Source organism: Pleurodeles waltl, chromosome 7 (genome assembly GCF_031143425.1).
Source record: "Pleurodeles waltl isolate 20211129_DDA chromosome 7, aPleWal1.hap1.20221129, whole genome shotgun sequence".
Classification (NCBI taxonomy): domain Eukaryota; kingdom Metazoa; phylum Chordata; class Amphibia; order Caudata; family Salamandridae; genus Pleurodeles; species Pleurodeles waltl.
Window position 1 is genome coordinate 1,387,151,883 of NC_090446.1, and position 14,696 is coordinate 1,387,166,578.

A 14,696-nucleotide genomic window follows, 5' to 3' on the forward strand; every position below is an offset into this window, starting at 1 on the left:
TTTTCCAATTTTTTTGAAAAAAACGAAATTTTCACTGTATTTTGGCCAATTTCTTGGCCTCGTTCAGGGGAACCCACAAAGTCTGGGTACCTTTAGAATCCCTAGGATGTTGGAAAAAAAGGACGCAAATTTGGCTTGGTTAGCTTATGTGGACAAAAAGTTATGAGGGCCTAAGCGCGAACTGCCCCAAATAGGCAAAAAAGGGCCTGGCACAGGAGGGGGAAAAGGCCTGGCAGCGAAGGGGTTAAGGACCGCCACAGTAATACGCTCGGTGGTTGGTCGTGGGGTTGGCGGCAAATGAGGTCTTACATCCTATTTCCAGTCCTCCGCATCTCCGGCAGTCTGCTTTTTTTGGTTTGCAGTCAGCGGTCCTGCCTGTATATCTCATAATAGGGCAGTCTGACAGACAGACAACATGGCGGTCTTTTTGGGACTGCCAACATGGCGGTCTAACTGCCAAACCCGTAATGAGGCCCTAAGAAACAAGAGAGAGGATGCATTACAACAACATCAGGTTACAAAAGGAATATTCAGCTGTTGAGCCTCGAAGAGGTGAAATGAATGACTACGTATTGTTTGACCTTTCACTTTTGGAATACACAGAGGTTTTCTTGAGGAGTGTAGGATCCTGATGGATTCATAGTGGATGATCCTCTGGACACAGTAGGCCCTTTGAGTTACCAATAACTGAGATATCTGCTGCATTCTATCTCTCCATCAACAAAATAATTAATTTTGACAAAATAAGTTGGTTCCTATTTGCTTGACACACCAAATAGCAGTATGGCTATCGATAACAGAGAATTCAGTTACAGACTATTTGCCATAGTCTTCAATATGATCCATGCCACATTAGCCACATCCCTTTCTCAGGTATGTGTCTGTCATTCTGACGATCACTCGTTACAATAGGTCAACAAAAGCTTCCTGTCCATATGCACACCAGGCTGCACTTCCTCAAAGTTTCAGTCATGTAAACTGCTGCAACTCATCCAACTCCAGTGGATCACCCTCCCTAGCCAGCACCATCAAGCCGCCTGCCACCCAGAACTCAGACACATCGTACCAGGCCGCATTCTAAATCCTGACCCCATTTATGGTTTAGCTAAGTGGGAGGACGGCCCCCCCAAAACACCATGTTTCCCTGTCCCATTCAGAAAGGGGAGAACCGCTGAGTTACTGTCTACGGAGCCTTCGCCGGCTCCACCAATGGGAAAGAAACCCTGACCGGTGGGTCCATTTGGCACAGACTCACTGGGTCATAGGGGCAGCCACCCTGCCCTGTTTAGGCAAGGATAACAGTCATTGATTTTCCCAGCTAGTCTCTGCCATGCTTCAACTGTCAGGGGAAAACTACAAGAGTGCTGGGGACATATGTTTTTTGGTCATACAAGCACACTCCCACTATGGGATTTGTTTCTCGAAACAAAAAAAGTTTGCTGAATGGGTACTATGAAGATTGTCTAAGAGACCTGCAGTGTTAGTGAGGGTATAGCTGCCCCAACGGTGGGTCCTTTCATAGCAACGTGATCCCTGCCAGGCAGATGGGCATTCCTCAACTGGACAGAAGGTCCTCTTCCAGAGCGCTGGGGCCATGGCCTCTGCTGTCCTGGCAGGCAGGTGGGCCATCTGAAACAGTCTAATTAACCCTGGCATCAGTTGATCTTCCCATATTCCTCCTTTTGGCTATTTTCTCACACCAATGCGATTCCGTATCTGTATATATATTGTAGCATTCATATGTATATTATGTAAATATTCTGTAAGTACACTGCTCGTGGTTCATCTGAGTTTCACTATTCTTGATCAGATATCAGCACTTTATCTCTCTGTGGTCTTCTTATGTGCTCATATACGGTTGTATTCATTACTTCCGACTGAAGGACTTTCAACTCAAATGTAAGCATATACAGTACCAATTGTCTCTGAGTACTCATAAACACTTGTAAAACAATAAAAAACAATCTCATATTTTTTGTGGATGTGTCTTTTATTTTGCTCATTTTCATCAGCACAAAGTATACAAGTTAAATTGTACAGTTATAAGAATACAGAATATTAGCAAGCAGTAGTTTGATTTTATTTTCTATAAGGCATATTTCTTAACTAAAATAATTTCTTGTCGAATCAGCAGTTGACAAATACCAGTTTTGAATATCTAACTTCATTACCGTAAAAATATAAGTATTCATTCATCCTAGGCAAAATATCTACATTTTATACTAAAGTTGACTGAACACCAAAGTTCGATACACTCAGTGTTAACTGACCTGTTATATGGTGTTAACTCACTCAGGTAACAAGGTGCAAAAAACAAATGCTACAATTACATCTTGGTGCCAATCTCAGAAGGATAAAAGACTGAGTCAACCTTTTAAGGATTTGAATCCTTGATCTCCATGTTACACACAGTTCTATGCATCGGGCATATTCAACTACGAACCATCTTAGAGCATAAAAGCGGTTGTGGGAAGAGCAACTTCTGAAAGACAGACACACAACATACACCTTTTGAACAAATCATAGCAGGTTATAAAGTATCTGAGGCGATAGCTATAAACAAATCCATGCCAGAGAGAGAAAGGGTCGGACTAGAACTCTAAGAAAATCAAAAAGTGATGGTTGGAAGGCTTGACTTAACCTCAGCCACTGTTAATTACTCTGGTCCGCATTCCAGCCCATTGGTTTTGCTCAATGTGTTACTACAGATATACCAACCACGTACAAATCTCTCTTAGACCTGCCCCAAAAGGGACAGTCCAGCCCAGACTGCTATACCACATCCTCTTGAGCGAAAACACAAGCAACCCCAGAGAACACTCAATCTGAAGGATTTCTGCTAATGGCAGCAGGGGACTGCTGACACAATGGTCTTGATTATAACAGTGTCAGGATTACTCATGCAGTATTCATGCATCCTGAATTACTGCAATATTGAGGGTTTTGTTAATTCTAGAACAGAGGATTAACGCAGTATCTCGAATTGGATTGAGGGTGCCCTCGGATTTGGGATTTTTTGTTGGAATCGGGGTTACCCCATTCCCTTCCTGTGGTAATTCCACATTTTTCAACCGCGTCTCACTTGGAAATTTGAACAATTTGCAGCTGGTCAAATGTTCATAGAGAGTAAATTGGGAACTATACACTATTCCTTTTCTGAAAAGAAGAAAAACCACGGCACATCGCAGGATCATAGTGAAATCCATTTATTCCTTTGTGATGTCTCAGGAAACAAGTCCCCTGATCCAATAAACCACACTAGGTAAGTTGTTTGAAAGCCAATACAGTTTTCATGATTGTAAGGAAACAGCCGACACGTGTTTCGTCAACATTGACTTTTTCAAGGCTCCTAATAAATAAAGTAATAGATGTATTGACAGGCTCCAATTCTCAAGGATGTTAAAAAATATACATATTTTGGCATGAATGATATGAGAGTCCAAAGACCATGGTAAGTCTACAACCGGCCTGGCGTCTATTCCATCTGTGTGCGGCGTCTGTACGAATGGCAAAATATACACACATCTTGTAAGAGAGGCCAATGTGAAATTATGACTAATCTAGACAAGACTACAATTGGATCTCAGGAGGACTCATGAGGTGGACCTTCTATTGAGGACACTGATAGTATGTCATACTGGCCGAGCATAAAGCCAGTACCCAACCAGATCCTGTTGGGGCGAAATATGGGGATGGATGCACCTTACCTCACATACCCTGCCAACGCGAGGTCTTAAATGTAGCAGAAGCAATAGTGGATGTGAATATACATGGATCCCCGGCACATATACTGCATGGGAGACTGGCGTATACCCAATGCACTCCGTAAGAGGTACACTCTTGCAAATTGCAGCTATACAAATACTAGAACAAAAAAAGCATTATTGAAACCTCTATGGGCTGCTGTCAGTGCAAAATCTGACATACTCCGTAAGTAAAATATATTAATTGTTTCTTGTCCCCTCACTAAAACAAATATTCACTGAGGTCAGACGAATATCCTGCTCCAGGTGTAGGAGAGTTTTGTGGGTTCAGGGTACATGGCAGGAGCCTAAAAACGAGAGAAAAGGGCTCTGAGAACATTATGGCATGTTGGTAGATGTATCACAATGAAGGACATGATTGTAAACTTGTTCACAAAAATGTGTGTGGGACTTGCGAGGAGCATAGAGTGGATTAGGAATAACACGGAAAACAGTATACATTGATGTATAATGTTGATATATATATATATATATATATATATACAAACTTTGTAATACAGTACAATATTGATTTAAGGGGGTGTAATTATGAACCATGAGGTGAATGGCTGTGTGGTTTGTAAATGTGACCAGAACCTCAAGATGGCAATAAAGGATTATATGACACATGTTACCTATTATGTCTTTTTAACAATTTTCATTTTTACTTTCTAGCAGTTGGCTGCTTTCTTCGAAATTGCAGCTAACAGCCAGCATTAATTGGAATTAGAATACTTAGGTTTTATTTACCTCTTAAGTTAATACTGCCACAGAATGGTCCATATAATGTGCATTTTTGTCACATAATTTAGGTGCCCATGACGCATAATTTGGGCTCCCATGCTACATAATCCTAGTAACCCAACAATGGTAAAAGGGTGCAGAGTGAAATGAGGATGCTATTGTGATGAAATCCATATTTTATAGGGAACCATGAAATACTTTTCATATTTTCATATTTGACGGTTCTCTGTGAAATATGGGTTTTTATACCACTGAATTTTGTGCAATAAAAGCACAAACGCACCAAAACGTGCTGTATATGAAAATGATATATATATATATATATATACACACACACACACGCATATATATATATATATATATATATATATATATATATATATACGAAGCGTCAAGCACAAGTTACAGGTGCAGGTGTAGAAAATAATATGGAACAAAAAAACAATGGGGAAAAGAGTGTAAACAGGAATATAAGAGAATAACAGACGTGTTAGATGAGTTGAAGAAACTCATATTTCTTATATATCAGGACAGAAGGCACCACTGTGACAGTAGGCTTTAGATATCAAGGTGGAAAATTTAAGAAAGTGCCTTTGGTTCCATCAGTGGTTACAAGGAGGCAGAGATTGTTCGATCATGGAATATTCTCCGATCAGAAGTTGATTAGCCTCACACTTTAGTTGGGCAATACACAAGTCACATCTTGTCAATCAAAGCAATTTGTTTAAGTGGGATGCAGACATCACTGCTCTAAGGTGCCTCGTGGCTCAAACACACACAGGAGTGTGCTTCATTCTGCTCTCAGATACTTTTGAATATTTCTCTTGAAGTGTATGCAGACTTAGAAAATGTGTTCTATTGAAATTTGCCAACTAGACAGTGCCTTTCAAGCCATGTAGGACTATGGAGAATTCAGTCACCTATCAACCTTTTGGAGGTGTGCTTAACAAATGACTGACTATAACAGTCCTATCACTGATTTAGATAGAAGCCCGAAAGATGATTCTGTTTTAATGTCTCTGCTGAACACTCAAAAGGACTGTCTTTTTCAAGGACTATGATTCTGGGGTCTCTACTAGGCAGGGTGCTGCAGTACCAATGGTTCATACGAATTCAATTACTTGTACTCAAGCAACATAGGTATATCAGCAAATCAAATTGAATCTCTCTCCTGCAAGAGTTTGAAATAGTTAGCAATACTCTGTTGATTACTGAACGGGTTAAGACAGAGATCAAACGTTGGTTAAATTTGGTATTCCAAAACCTGTGGACTCCTGGTAGCCTCCACCCACTCAGCCCTTCATTTTGCTTTGGCGAGCCCCACACGGTTGTTCTGGCGATCAAACAGGGTGTAGTACTGCCCTATGAAGACATCTCCCAGAATCCAGAGAGGGCCTGCGGGGGGTGGTATGTCCAGGCCCAGGAAGCCACTCAGGCAGATGGACACTCCGAAGCGGGACACCTGGGAGGAGAGGAAAAGGAAATACTGAAGCAGGGGTTTCAAGAGGGCAAAGGCAAACATATTTGTTCTTTCAACTTCGGTGAATCAACATATTGATATTTTGCCTTAAGCAGTCGCTTTGTAGAATGTTGGGTTATTCTATATGTTTTTGCATAAGCTAGCACTGACCAATTAATTGGCTTCTTGGTACCTTTGGGGATGTCAGTTGCACCTGCCATCTGCAAGTGGGGCTATTTCCACTGAAGCAGGTTCCGTAGCCATTTATTATCCAGAAGTCTTCTCTTTGGCCACAGTTCATGTGTTGTTTGTAGCCCCAGTGGAGGATGCTCCATTGTGACCTTCCACCAAGCTTGTATGTGTGTGGATAATTTGATTTTAATTATGGGTTGTTTGTAGATATCCTATTGTATTCCCCATGAACATATAGTCCCTGAGTTCACATGTTGTGGGTAGTCCAAATGGGTGATGTTCTGGTGCAGGAAATGGGCCTTACAACCTTTCCCCAAACCCACGTCCTCATTCAGTTGGCCCTGTGGTTTTACTTGTTTGGAGGTCACCTAACACATATCCCTTGTTTGTGATATCAAAGAGCTTGTGTTTGGAGTCATATTGACTTGTGCCATCCAGTCTATGAAAATGTCATCAGCCTTCCTAACTGACAAGAAGTCCTCATTTGTAATGCTTTCATTAACTTTGCTTGCATTTTTACAAACTGACAATCACTTTTTTGTAATGTTTGAATGGGAATAATGAGCAGGGCATATCCACAGAAAGGTGTCTGACCAGGCTTATAGAAAAGCATTAATGCTGAGGACCGAGATACTGAGAAAGTACTAGAGAGACAGAGAGAGCGCGAGAAAGAGAGATACACTGCACTGGTAGATAGAGCCTCAAGACCACCACTGCAATGTTTTATGAAAGGACAAGTCGTGTTATGTGCCAGGTCTTCTCTCCAGGACCTGGGACAGACCGGGAGTACTGGGCAAAATAAGTGTACCCTGGGTACTGCTGTTTGAAAAAGGCTCACTCTCCAATGGCAGCTGTGATCGAGCATTAAAGGATTAGCCTAGGAGGTTCGGATTTAGTCAGTAATACTATATGAAACTGAGGTTACCACACTCAACAAAGATCAGTAAAGATAATGTCTGTAGTACCCCAATTGAATAATAGAAAACAACAGCGAGAAGTCAGTGTCCAACACAGTTTCTGACATGTGACCCAAACAAAAGACCTGTGCCAACACTGTAAGCCAGAGGTTCTTAACCTTTGATATCTGAGGACCCCCACTTAATCATTACTGAAACCCTGGGACCCCCACTGTATCATTATTGGAATTTAAGGAACCTCACTGTGTCATTATTGGACGCCAGGGACCAGACCCAATACAAAAACACAGCAATATACATTCATCAAACACATACAGAAATTATACAAAAATGTATTTGATTCACAAACAAATATAAAAAAAAAAGAAAATTATAATTGTAATAGTAAGGTTGGAGTATTTCTAAATTCAATTGAGCCCACTCATCAACCATACTATATTCTGTTTGATGCACTTGCACTGCTCCCATGAATCAATCTGAGGATATTAAATTAATTTTTAGACGCCAATTTAAAATTCTTTCTCATTTACAGAATGTTTTAAAAGGTTCATATGAACATTTTGCTTCTTTATTTATATAAAGTTTACTAAACTTGTAATATTCTTTAATTTTATAAAAGTCACAGACCCCCTTTGTGGAGGCTTCACAGACTCCCAGGTCACCAGACCACAGGTTAAGCACCACTGTTGTAAGCAATTCAGAAGGACGTGAGTCATTGGGGTTACTAAATTGTGTGCTACCAGATTAGCAGTCAATGAACAGATATGAAGTATCTTCGGTCTGCAGCCAAGTGTAGCACATCAGTGCAATAAAAGGTCAGGCTATTTCAATAGGGTTGGTTACTGACGCCCGCGCTTCAGCCAAAGAGTTAATATATTGCACCCACCAACTGAGAAAGAAACTTAAGGACTCATTACACGTTTGGTGGTCTGACCGTCAGACTGCCAAACCTCTGGTGGTGAGGCTGCCGTCATACCCGGGGCCTCGTCCCCATCGTATTACAATGTTTCCACTGGGCTGACCAGCAAAAACCTTGTATTACAACGTTTCGCCAGAGAGCACACAGTGCGCATTCCATGGGTGCTGGCAGGGGAATCCTTGCACTGGCTTTCCACCAGCCTTTCCATGGAGGTGAAACCACCATGGAATTGCTGGCAGAAAGTAGATTCTTGATCTGCACTGCGGTGCTGCCATGGGAACCACCGGGGCTGACTCTGACTGCCACCACCCCCGTCGGGATCCGTGATACTGGCAGTGGCGGTGGTCTGACTGTCAGGGTTGTAATCTGGCGGTCTGACTGCCAGAAGTGTGGTGGTCCAACTGCTACTGCGAGCTCGGCGGTCTTAAGACCACCAAACTCGTAACGAGGCCCTTAGTGGGGAAACAGAACTTTTAACAGGGTGGTGAAGCCAATGTTTCTTTAGTCTCTCTGTGTCTGTGGTGCTCTTTTGCAATTTTCTCTGTGCCACCAGGGTTCAGGGCTATCTGCCAGAACATACATTGATGGTGGTTGGGTACTGAACAGCAGGCATCCAATCAACAAATTTGTCATTTTGGGTAAGGGACGTGCATCAGCTTTTGTTACTCTGTTAAGACCTCTATAATCAACCCAAAAAGGAGCTGTTTTGAGCATGGATGACCAGACTTGCAAGGGTAACCGGAAGTATTCATTGGCTTCCTTAGATCCAACATCTAGGCCACCTCTGACTTGATGCCCTGCTTGTTTTGAGTTTGACTGGGATGTTATTGTTAATCCCATAGCTGCAAAGTGGCATACATCCAGAATCCAGATGTCAATGAAAACTTTAAGAAATGTAATAATGATCTTCATTTCTTCTGCTGGCAGGTGGCAGCCTGAAGAAGAGCTGCATCACCTTGACGAACTAATCTTTCTTTGCTCAGATGAGGTAGTATGCAGTGTTCTCCTATTCTTGTCTAGCCGAATTCACAAAACAGTGGAACAGATTACGCTGATTCACAGCTAACACATAGTAGAGGTCCCGGGGGTTCCAGTGCCAACTAAGTTGTTGATCTTACTTATCTTCTGTAATACAGTGCATGGCCCGTCAGCTTATCAGCCTGTCAGTTCCATAATCAGAATTACCTGATCATTAGCGAAACCAGGTAGTATTGCCTTCAAACCACTGCTTAATCAGCTCCTGGTTCGCCTAGTCTGGACATTTATAGTTTTCTTGACCTCAAGTCTGGCCTTCTTCTTCCTAGCCTAATTCTCCCTTCATACCAAATCAGAACCCAAGATATTGTTCCTACTTGGCATCTGACACAAAGGCCCTCATTACCTGTGCTTCAATTTCCCCAAGAGCAATAACTCTGGGTAGAATTAAACTGCTGCAATTAAAATTGTTTTCAGGTCCAAGATTATCAGGTCCGCAAACTCTGCACTCAATTCCGAGCCCAGAGACAGTGGGCCTGTCGTCTTCACTGCTACAGGCTGTGCAGACTGCAGGCACCCGCAAAGACTGGCCCCTACATGACGCCTGCAGCCACAAGGAGGGAACAGTCATTGCTCTCCAGATGGATAGAAGCCGGTCCAGACCTCCAGTGCCAGCACCCCACTCCCTTTGTCCCCCACCAGGCCTCCCACTAACACTTTCCACCTGAAGAAAATGTATCCAGTTTTGCACAAATTATTCCCAATTCCGGAGAGAAATTTGATGCAGAAATAAACGCTACCATTAGACATTTCGGTGCCCCAGTATCCCCACACCAAATTCTGGCTAACTGATGTGGATCACAGTGTCACATGGAGAATCGTCTAATGAAAATGAGGGCACAATCTACATCTACTCTCTATGGAGTGGAGAAACAAGAAAAAGGGGAACATTAGGATCACCAACAAATGATTTGTAGTGGCTAACAAAACAAAGAAACGCCCCTTCTACCTTCTGCGTTTCATCATGTGGTCATGTTTCCATCTATTTTCAACTTATCCCTGGGATATTTCTGTGCTTTTCACAGCATAAAGGTGACACAAATTAGAGGTTCGAAAATACATTGTGAATTCTGTACCAGATATGATGGAGTCTGAGTTAGTACAAAGGGAGGGGCCTATTAACTAATCAGTAAATCAATCGTTTTTTGTAAAGCGCGGCTACTCACCCATAAGGGTCTCAAGGCACTGGGGGGCCTCATACGAAGAGCCTCATCCTAAGAGACACTTCTTGAGGTTCTTCCTGAAGATGGTGAGCAATAAGCTTTATCTGAGGTGCAGGGGGAGGTTGTTCTGGCTCTTTGCTGCAATATAGGTGAAGGACCGTCCCCCAGCTGTGGTTTTCCGAATGCGAGGAATGGTGGCGAGGGACAGCTGGGCAGAGCGAAGGGATCTGGCGGGGTTTGAAAGAAGACGCAGTGGTTCAGGTAGGCTTGTCCTGCGTTGTGTATGGTCTTGTACATGTGGGAGAGTATCTTGAAGGTGATTTGTTTCTCAACCCGGAGCCAGTGGAGAGTTCTCAGGTGTTGGGAGATATGTTCTCAGCGTGGGAGGTCCAGGATGAGTCTGGCGGTGGCATTCTGGACGAGTTGTAGTCTCTTGATGTTTCTTGTCGAGGTGCCAGCTTAAAGGACGTTGCCATAGTCAAGCTTGCTTGTGAACAAGGCGTGGGTGACAGTCTGCTGGGATCCATCTGAAGATTTTCCTTAGTTTGTTGAGTGAGTGCCAGCAGGAGGAGGCGACTAAGTTTACCTGGCGGATCATGGATAGAAAAGACTTGAGGATGATGCCTAGGTTGTGGGTGTGCTCAGTCGGTGCGGGGGGAGGCACTGAGGGATGTGGGCCACCAGGAGTCGTCCCATGCTGAGGTGGTGTTTCCGAAGATGATGAGCTCCGTCTAGTCGGAGTTGAGCTTGAAGCAGCTTTCTCTCATCCAGGTGGCGATGGCTTCCATTCCTGAGTGAAAGTTCCTTTTGCCTGTGTCCAGGTCTTAGGTGAGAGAAATGATGAGTTGTGTGTCATTGGCATATGACACAATGTTCATTCCATGGCTTCTGACGATGGCTGTGAGAGGCGCCATGTATACGTTGGGCATTGTGGGACTCAGTGAGGATCCTTGGGGGACTCGGCAATTAACTTCTGTGAGTCTGGATGTGTAGGGTGGGAGTCTGACCCTCTTGAGTCCTCCCGGCGAGGAAAGAGAGGATCCATTCCAGGGCTCTTGTTTAGAGTGCTGTGGGAGATCGTGTCGAGGGCTGGTAAGAGGTCGAGGAATATGAGGGCTGCGGTGAGGCCACAGTCTAGGAGTGATCGGGTGTCATGGGCGGCAGCCAGAAGGGCTGTCTCTGTGCTTTGATTGCTGCGGAATCCGGATTGCGAGCTGTCCATAGAGTTGTTGGTCTCAATGAAATTCCATAGTTGTGCATTGATTGATTTCTCCAGTACCTTGGCGGGGTAGGGTACCAGCGAGATGGGCCGGAAATTCTATCGTTCTGCTGGGTCGGCTGAGGGTTTCTTCAGGAGAGGGTGTATTTCGGCGTGTTTCCAGTCCTCGGGGAAGGTGCGGGTGTTGATGGAGCAGTTCATCGTGTTTCGGAGCTCGGGTGATGGATGTGCTGGCTCTGATGTATGGTGCTGTTCATGATGTTTACTAGTTCCTCCATGGTGAGTGTGGAACAGCTGTTGATGGCCTGGGTGGGTTCTGGTGGGGTGGGCCGGTTGCAGGTTCCGGTGCTATGTTTTTCCGGGAGGAAGCTGTCGTAGATGTCCTAGATCCTGCGGTGGAAAAAGGTGGCGAGTTTGTCACAGAGGTCCTGTGATGGGGGGATGCTGGTGGCTTCGGAGGGGGATTTGTGAACTTGTTGATGACTGAGAAGAGTTCCTGAGTGTTGTGTGTGGAGGAGTTGATACAATCCTCCCGGAGTGCGTGCTTCCTAGCGTTCTTGCTGTTACGGCGGTGGGTGGTGGTTGCGGCTCTGAAGGAGGCAAGGTCTTTGCTAGTTTGGCTGTTCCTGCATTTTTTCTCTAAGTGTCTGCGGGTGCGATTTGATTCTTGGAGTTTGGTGGTGAACCAGCTAGCCTTCTTAGGTACACGTTTGGTCGATGTCAGCTGGAGGGGGGCTAGAGAGTTGGTGCATTTGGTCATCCATGGTTTGAGATTGTGTGCTGCTGTGTTGGCATCATCGGAGGAAGGGTTTTGGCGAGGGTTGAGGTGAGTTGCTTGTTGGTGATTTTGTTCCATTTCCTGTGGGGGCTCATGGGGGTGCGGCTGCTGGAAGCGGTGATTGTGAAGTATATGCAGCGGTGGTCAGTCCAGTCAAGGGTGGAGATGGTCTCAATGATGATCCGGTTGATTGAGGTGAAGATGGGGTCCAGTGTGTGTCCTCCGATGTGTGTGGGTGCGGACACTAGCTGTCTGAGGCTGAGGGTGGCAAAGTTGTCAAGTAGAGTGCTGGTGTTTGGGTTGGTGCGGTCCTGGAGGTGGAAATTCAGGTCGCTGGGAAGGAGATAATCGTCTGACACCAGGGCCTGGGGGGTAGCGATATCTACAGTGTCGTCTATGAATGCTGCCGTGGATGGAGGAGTTGTGGTTTTAGTGGACCAGGAAATTAAGGTGTTGCATGGTGGTGCACTGTTCTTCTGGGATGGCCTTGACACATAGTGAGAACTTGTGTACTATGGTGAGTCCTCAGCCCGGGTGGGATGGCGGTCCCTCCTTAGGATGCTGTATCTGTCAGGAATGGTGTGGCGATGTCATGTTCCGAGGTGGGGTAGGGCCAGGTCTCAGTGAGAAAGACGATGTCCGGCTGGGCGGTGTCGATCAAGTCCCAGAGTTCGGTGGCGTGTTTGTGGAGGGAGCAGATGTTCAGGAGGAGGTAATTGATGGGGTTGTGGAGGTTGCTGGTATCTCTGCATGTGTAGAGTACCTTCAGCTTGTTGAGGCGAGCGCTGAAGTTGGAGTTCCTGCAGGTCAAGGGACAGTGGGTGTCCTTGAGGGGGGATGGTGCAGCAGTATTTGAGATGTCTGATGTTAAGGCAGTGGAGGGTCTCGGTGTTGTAACGGAGGTTGGCCAGGGGTTGTCTTGACAGAGATCCAGGGTTTCTGGCTCCGGGTGCGGTCTGGACACGAACAGGCGCAGACAAGATGACCTTTGGCACACCAGTGGCGTGGCCACACTGTGGCCGCCATTAAGAAGGGGAGGGAGGCGGGGGGCGATCAGCTGGGAGGCAGTCAAGGTGCTTCGCGGGGTGGGGAATATAGGTGGGGCAGGGCCGCAGCGGCCGGAGCAGCGCAGGAGGGAAGGCAGGAACAGAAGGGGAGAGTAAAAAAGGAAAAAGAGATGGAAGAGAAAGCAGAAGTAAAAATGAGTGAAAAGCAGAAAAAAGCAAGAGTGAAAGAGAGATGGAGAGAAAGATACTTACTTGTGATGGCCACTAGACCACCAGGGATGAGGTGCAGGGAAGAGCCTGCAGGTGGAGGAGGGCCTTGAATTGAGAGTCGGGAGACTCTCAGGTCATCCCAGGCAGAAGGCAGAGGCAGCAGCCAGAGGAGCTGGGGAGGGCAGCAGACGCTGACCAGGAGGTCAGTGCAGTTGCCCTCTCACAGCGCTGGGGCCGCCATTAAGAAGGTAAGGGGGATTTGTGAGCTGGGAGGCGGGAAGGCGAGAAAGGTGCTTTGTTGGGGATGGGGGGGCGGGGCTGCAGCGGCGCAGGAGGGAAGGCAGGGACAGCAGGGGAAAGTAAAAAAGGAAATAGATATGGAAGAGAAAGCAGAAGTAAAAACGAGTGAAAAGGCAGAAAAAGGCAAGAGTGGAAGAGAGATACTTACTTGTGATAGCCACTAGACCACCAGGGATGAGGTGCAGGGAAGAGCCTGCAGGTGGAGAAGGGCCTCAAACTGAAAGTTGGTAGACTCTCAGTTCGTCCCAGGCAGAAGGCAGAGGCAGCAGCAGCCAGCGGAGATGGGGAGGGCAGCAGACGCTGACCAGGAGGTCAGTGCAGTTGCTTTCTCACAGCACTGCGGCCGCCATTGTAACCAAATTTACCTTTTTGGGATTTGTGACCAGTGTAAATGCATCTACTACGGCGAATTTCTCTGCTACAAAAATGGGCAAATCTGCAGTAGTGAATCCACTTAAAGGGTGAAAAATCAGTGTTCAATGGTGCAGTTTGCCTTGGAAGTTTGGAAATGCCCGCAAAAACGGGTGAATTTGTGGGCATTCTGTAACTCCTCCTTGACCCCTTTCCACCCTGAAAATGGTTGCAGAAGTACTCCAGCCATGGGCTGCAGTAACTTCCATTCCAGAATGGAAAGAAGAAAGCATCAACTCTGTTTTATGGGGGGATCTAGGAAAAGGGTTTTCTCCATATGGAAAACTATTTTTCCTGCGAGGAAAAAAATGTGCATTTGTACAGGACGCTCCATTCTCCCAGTGTGGAGTTCTCCGCTAAGGAGAATTCTGCACATGAGGAATAGGAGCTTTTGGGAAGAAAAGTCACATGACATTCCCAGTGTATATCTGGAAACTTGCACCTGGCAGAGCTTCCCAGGCATACTGCCGAGAATTTTTGTGAAATCCAAAAAAACAAAAGTTTACACTTGTAAATCTGAGTTTGAGTATAGGGTCCATGATTCCCCTATAAATCACAGATAGTAGAATTTTAATTTTTTTGGGCATGGAAAAAAAGTA

The 14,696-nt window shown here is 45.4% G+C and overlaps 1 protein-coding gene across 1 annotated transcript in view; it reads right to left on the reverse strand.

Moving 5' to 3' along the window:
- Positions 1 to 1,971: 1,971 nt before the first annotated feature.
- The window catches only part of LOC138246381 (cathepsin D-like), a 111,061-nt gene continuing 98,336 nt past the window's right edge, over positions 1,972 to 14,696 (reverse strand). Inside the window, exon 9 of the mRNA XM_069200949.1 lies at positions 1,972 to 5,949. Within this exon, the coding sequence (XP_069057050.1) occupies positions 5,788 to 5,949 (162 nt within the window). The 3' untranslated portion in view covers positions 1,972 to 5,787. The remainder of the gene's footprint in view (positions 5,950 to 14,696) is intronic.